Source organism: Berghia stephanieae, chromosome 7 (genome assembly GCF_034508935.2).
Source record: "Berghia stephanieae isolate SIO BIC M18660-M18661 chromosome 7, UCSD_Bste_1.3, whole genome shotgun sequence".
Classification (NCBI taxonomy): Eukaryota; Metazoa; Mollusca; class Gastropoda; order Nudibranchia; family Aeolidiidae; genus Berghia; species Berghia stephanieae.
Genome location: NC_088366.1, coordinates 57309212 through 57315546, shown reverse-complemented (window position 1 = coordinate 57315546; position 6335 = coordinate 57309212). Strand labels below are relative to the sequence as shown.

The 6335-nt window shown below is 35.1% G+C and overlaps 1 protein-coding gene across 4 annotated transcripts in view; it reads left to right on the top strand.

Moving 5' to 3' along the window:
• LOC144977545 (DDB1- and CUL4-associated factor 11-like) overlaps positions 1-6121 on the top strand; it is a 31586-nt gene extending 25465 nt beyond the window's left edge. Inside the window, exons 16-18 of one of the 4 annotated variants that reach the window (XM_078922877.1) lie at positions 507-613; positions 2760-2828; positions 3970-6121. In XM_078922877.1, the coding sequence (XP_078779003.1) occupies positions 507-613; positions 2760-2828; positions 3970-4056 (263 nt within the window). In that variant the 3' untranslated portion in view covers positions 4057-6121. The remainder of the gene's footprint in view (positions 1-506; positions 614-2759; positions 2829-3969) is intronic. The other 3 variants (XM_078922881.1, XM_078922878.1, XM_078922880.1) reach the window with 3 other exon arrangements.
• The last annotated feature ends 214 nt before the right edge of the window (positions 6122-6335 follow it).

The following is a 6335-nucleotide window of genomic DNA, read 5'->3' as shown; positions in this document are numbered from 1 at the left end:
TGTAGAAAAAAAAAGAAAAAAAGAGCTTTTATATAGCGCAATATCCACTAAACGTGCTCAAAGCGCTTTACAAGGGGTCCCTGACCAACAGCAACACTTAACATGTAGGACGGGACTTGACACCTGTTTGGCAATATTACAATTTTTTTCAGACAGAGACAACAACCTTTACGGCCAGGTACTCATTTAACACCTGAGTACGGTGAGAGAATATGAGTAAAGAGCCTTTTCCAAGGGCTCGAACCCAGGACCTTCTGATCCAAATGCGAGTGTCTTACAACGAGACCAATTAGCCGCAAATCAATGAAAGATACCAGTTGGCAATGGTTGCTCATTAATTTGTGCCGAATTAAAAAAGTTCTACGAACAAAAAAAAGAATATTCAAAAACCATACAGAGAAAATCAAAGAAATTAAAAAAAACAAACAAACAACCAACCAAAATGAGATGACGGGAGTTTGTCAAATTTGATCAGTCTTAACTTATTTCTTTCATACTCTCATCAGTATATGACTTGCTGACAGGGGATATTGTAAGAAAGCTACACGGCCACAATTCCTGCGTAAGAGATATATCATGGCACCCTCACAAAAACATCATTGTCAGCACATCGGTGAGTATGTTTTTGTTTTTTTTAATTAAAAAAGTAATCATTAAAAAAAAAATTAAAAAACTCCAAAAAAATCTTTAACTATCATTTAGTGCGTAATATCCACTTAATATTCTCAAAACACTTTACAGGGGGTCCCAAGCCAATAGCAAAACTTAACATGTAGGATGAGACATGATGCTTGTAAAGGCGCGATTACAATTTTGATTTTGACAGAGAGAAGGCTGTTATTGGTCCTGGGTGGGGTTCCCTACCTCCACAGTGGGCAGGGAGGTACATACCATGTCATCTATCCCCTTATATCTGTTTTCCAACATGCTTTTCTGTCTTTGTCTTGGTATGAGATTGCTTGGTTTATCCCGACCCTGGCCGGAGTCCTTGGCTGGGAGGGAAGCAGTCAAATGCATAGTTATTGTTTTGGGAGATGATATTTTTTTCCTTGTAAATCATCTCTCTGTTATGTATTATTAAATTTGTTATTTTTAATGTATAATGAAATGTAAGCATTTGAGTGTATTCCTCTTTGTTGGATTTTGTGCTTGTGTCTGGGTGAGACTTATAGGTGATCTCAAACTAAGAACATTGATGGTATGCTCTTGGAATCTACATCTGATCCCTATTTGTTCTCAGTTCCCCTATGTCTTACTTTTTCTTGGGTGCCTTAATTGTAATTCTAATCTAGAACTTTTTACTATCCCATTTTCTTCCTTTTTACTGGCGCTGATATAACCTAAATGTGTTGCAAGCGCCGTAAAACCCTTAAAAACAAACAAAACAAAATAAACTGTTATTGGTCAGGTACTCATTTTTCCACCTGGTTATGGTGAGAAAATGTGAGTAAAGAGTCATTTCCCAGGAGTCGTACTTACTTAGGCCACAAGTCTTCGCCATTCTGTCCTGTCCTCCATAAGCGTACGCAGCTCCCGGGTGTTGTCCATTCCTGTGTCATTTAGCAGACAGTCAATGAAGGTTTTATTCTGCCTGTCTCTGCTTCTGGTTCGCTCAGGTGGTTCCCATAGCACAAGACTATTACAATCTCCACCTTGTGTCTCCAGCAGTGCCCCTCAAGTCTCAGTGAGTCAACTTTGCGCTAAGTTCCAGATCGGGACTCGGGACGTGTCAGTTCAAGGGCAGAAGCAGCTCATGGTCTCGCATTATTATGATGGTGCGGCTATGTGGTCTAGTGGTATGACACTCGCTTTCGGATCGGAAGGTCCTGGGTTCGAGCCTCGCTCGGCGCATAGTTGAGTCCTTGGAGAAGGCTCTTTACTCACATTCTCTCACCGTACTCAGGTGTAAAATGAGTACCTGGCCGTTAACAGCGTTGTGTCTGTCCGAAAAAATTGTAACATCGCCTATCAGGCGTCATGTCTCGTCCTATATGTTAAATGTTGCTGTAGGCCAGGGGCCCTTTGTAAAGCGCTTTGAGCACATTTAGTGGATATTGCGCTATATAAAAGCTCATTTTTTTTTTTTTTTAACAGGTAAGCTAAAAATTTAGGACACTATAAATAATGATAATAATATATAGCATTTCTACAGCGCATAACCATGACGATGTTTGCTCTATGCCTCTTTACATTGCCAATAATACTATGACATTAAATCAAACATTTGTATCACTAATCTAACAAGACAAATATTATCAATTGACACATATAAATAAACTGAGACAATACAATAAAATGAACGGCTCTATCATAATGATATTTCTCATAAAATATATGATGTTTCAAGAGTTGGATGACAAAAGGCTGCTGTAAACGAGTAAAAAAAAAAACAAATTGAGCTTTTATATAGCGCAATATCCACTGAACGTGCTCAAAGCACTTTACAAGTGGTCCCTGGTCAACAGCAACATTTAACATTTAGGACGGGACATGACGCCCTGTTGGGCGATATTACATTTTTTTTTCGGACAAAGACAACGCAGTAAACTGCCAGGTACTCATTTTTACACCTGAGTATGGTGAGAGAATGTGAGTAAAGAGCCTTTCCAAGGACTCAACTATGCGCCGAGCGAGGCTCGAACCATGGACCTTCTGATCCGAAAGCGAGTGTCATACCACTAGACCACATAGCCGCACAGTAAGTAGAGTAAAACAAGTCTGGGGTTTTGAATGGTTATCATTTTTCCTTCATCCAACAGTGGGATTTCTCTCTGGGCCGTTGGTATTACTATGATGAACATGCACATTCACTGGAACCAGATGAACAGGTATGATTTTATGATGTCATCGTCATACAAATTTTCTCTTTATTTAACTCTTTTCAAGCTGTTTTAATATAAATTTAGTTGCATTGAATGATATATTTGAATTTGTCAGAATTTGCAATCAAAATTATTAGAAATAGGATTTTGTATTCATAAAATAAATTGATTTCTAGAAAATTCAATGGTTGGTGATCTGTTGAGAAATTATTAAACAATCAACCATCATTTTGTGAAATCTTGATGGTGGAGTGATTGAGTTAGAACCTATTGAAAACTTTCATGAAATTGACAAGTCCTATCCTCAGATAGCATTTTTCCTCTTTAAGTCAATCCCCTTTTATCCTTCTAAGAAAATGAATAAAAATGTGTTGTAGAATGTTGTTTGGAGCTGATTTATGTGAGTAGCCTCTTTTTAACATTTTTTTTAGACCCAGGCCATCCTATCTAATGACCCTCTTCATAAGTAACAATTTTATTTGTTAGATTTGTTATAAAACTTATGTTTACGTGTGTAGCCTCACATGTGCTTGTTTAATTTATTTGTCTTGCATAATAAACACATGTAAACAGAAAGTAACATTTGTAAGTTTTTGGGCTGTAGAAATGTCTTTAAAAAGTTTAAATCTGTCTCTATATCCTGAAAAAATTATTTAAGATTTTTAAGTTTTGTAATTTTATCAATAACTCAAGATTACTTGAAATGTGCTACCGTTTTAAAGACAGTTCAATACTCTTCAACAGTCGTAACGTCACTTCCGTATCTAGAGGGAAAAAACCCCATAAATTTGATCATGTTTTGACTTTTACACATTCTGGTCACAAGACATATGAAAAGTTCTAGCCAGCATGAAGAATAAAAAGTAATGATTTTCTTTGTTTAGAACCAAGATGGCCGCCCGTTGCCGGGCGGCGTGACATCAGACTACTGAATCCAATTCAGGAGAAAGCGTGTCAAAATTCAGAAGATGAGAGAAAAAAACTAAGCATTTTCCTTCTTTTTTTTTTTTTTGAAATGTTGAAACCAATTTATTTATTATTTAATTTAAAGAAGCTACCAAGTTTATACAATAACAACCTACCAATCTGTTTTTAAATAGAAAACTGCTTTCATTAGTTAATTTTTTTTTTCATCTACCCATTCCAGGAGTTTACAGATTTAAACAAGAATAAGAAAAAAGAAAGGTCAAGGTCAGGTTCACGAAGACGATCTCCAAGATTTATGGATTTCTAGACGTCCACAGCACGGACCTGCCACTCGTACCTATAGATAGAATTGGTGTATTGAGTGAATGCGTTTGTTACCCGCTTCAGTCCCTTGATCAGTGACTGAGTAATAAATAATAACTACAAGGTTCTTATTTGGGACTGGTATCTCCTCAGTGTTGTGGCTTGTTGCTTTCTATGAGTTGTGCGATTTGTGAGTTTTGTTCACTCGTATAAATCATCAAACCTCTCGATATGCTGTTTAACAATTGAGTTGTCCTTAGTAAGTTGTTCACTGTTGGACAAAACTAAGGGACAGGAATGGTAACAAATGCTTGGGGGGGGGGGGGGTCAGAGATATATAATTGGCCAACCTCGGAAATCTTTTGATTTGTTTGCCAGAATTTTTAGAAGGAAAGCCATGAAAATAATTTTGTTTTACTCCAGGATCACTTTTTAGTTGGGAATATTCCAAATTAATTAATTTTTTCCAGAGGTATATTTTACAGCATTTTAAGCTAATGATTAATGAAAAAAAAAAGTGATGTAAATCAGTCTTAGGAAGACATTTTGATGTTATTTTTTTGTGTCTTGAAATTTGGTAATTTGTATATATATAATATACCAATTTTACATGTTTGTAATTTGTGGCAGGTCCACGTATACCATTGTGATATTACCAGAAATCAGTTAATTTGTATTTTAATGTTTCCTTGTGCCTGCTTATTTCTGTTTGATAAAAATCATTATGGACTTTATTATTATAGTAGTTTAATTAGGAAGTCAGTGGAAAACGAACAACCACATATTTTTTTTTTTAAATGGTGAAAATCAAAAATTAAACTAAAGACAAAACCCAAGAACTTCAAATACGTTTTGATTTTGTTATTGTTTTTTAAATTTTTTTTTTTTATTATCACAAAAATAGTAATAGTTATAGGTCCACAGTGGATTCTTATATTGTCATGGTCGTAGCTAAAATGGTGTCCAGGGGGAATGAATGAGTAGTTAGGGTTTTGATAATATTTTCATCAGTATCAGGATTTTTGGAGGATTTTATGGATTCTATTAACCCTCTCCTTGCCACCTACAGGAAAATCATCACATTCGTTACGATACAACCAACATTTTTCTTATTCAAATTTCTCTTGTACGTCAGAAAACTTATAGACAATGAGCAGTGAGTTGTAGAGCATGTTTTACTAAAGAGATTATTTATCGCAATTATTTACTGCTATTGTGTTTGAGTGATAAAAAAAAATATTTTTGTGTTAGTTGGGTGTGAAGTTTTGGGAAAAATCCTGAAACTGGCTGGTAAGGAGAGAGTTAACAGCTATTTTCAGAATTTTACCCCAAAACTTCATACTCCCCCAACACAAAAATAGATTTTTCAAACAGATTAACAACGAGTATATTCTATATTTTGTTCAGAGAAATGAGCTCTGCAACACAATGTCAAGTTTTTATGGCTATAACTGTAACAAAATGAAATCATACTAAGATGCATCGTAACGAATGTAACGATTTTCCTATGGGTGGTAAGGAGAGGGTTAAGCAGTGCAATATGCAGGTTTATATTTATGTCTTTTTGTAATATCAAAGATTTCAGATTTTACTATTCTCTCTTTTTCGAATTCAGTGGTATAGATAATTTTTTGGGTGGGGTTCCCAACCTCCAATAGCATAGTGGGCAGGGAGGTACTCGCTGTATCTTCTATCCCCCTGTATCTGTTTTCCAATTACTTTCTGTCTTTGTCTTGGAATGAGATTACTAAGTTTTGTCCTGGCCCTGGCCGGAGTCCTTGGCTGGGAGGGAAACAGTTGAATGTATAGTTATAGTTTTGAGAGATGATATTTTTTCCTTGTAAATCATCTCTTTGTTATGTACTGTAATTTTATTATTTTTAACATATGATTTGTAAACATTTGAGTATATTCCTCTTAGTGCGATCTTATTCCACAAGGGAGACAACTCAATAATAGTGGGGAGCTGTAGCATTCTTGAATGCCCCTTGAATTTATTCTGCTCAACGTTTTTAATATAATAATAATATACAATGAAGATAAGAAAACATAAAAAAGAATATAAAAAGACAAACAGAAATAGAAAAAGCCTCTTTAAATTCGGTTTAACCTGTATATACTGTTAAATGGTAATCAGATAATAGTACCGATAATATGAATTATATTCAGTTCAATATACATGATAAGAAAACTTGATTATTATGATTCTGATATTGAATGTCGATGAGAAAATGAATTTCACCTTAAAAAAATTCTGTGCATTTAATAATGAAAACACACACA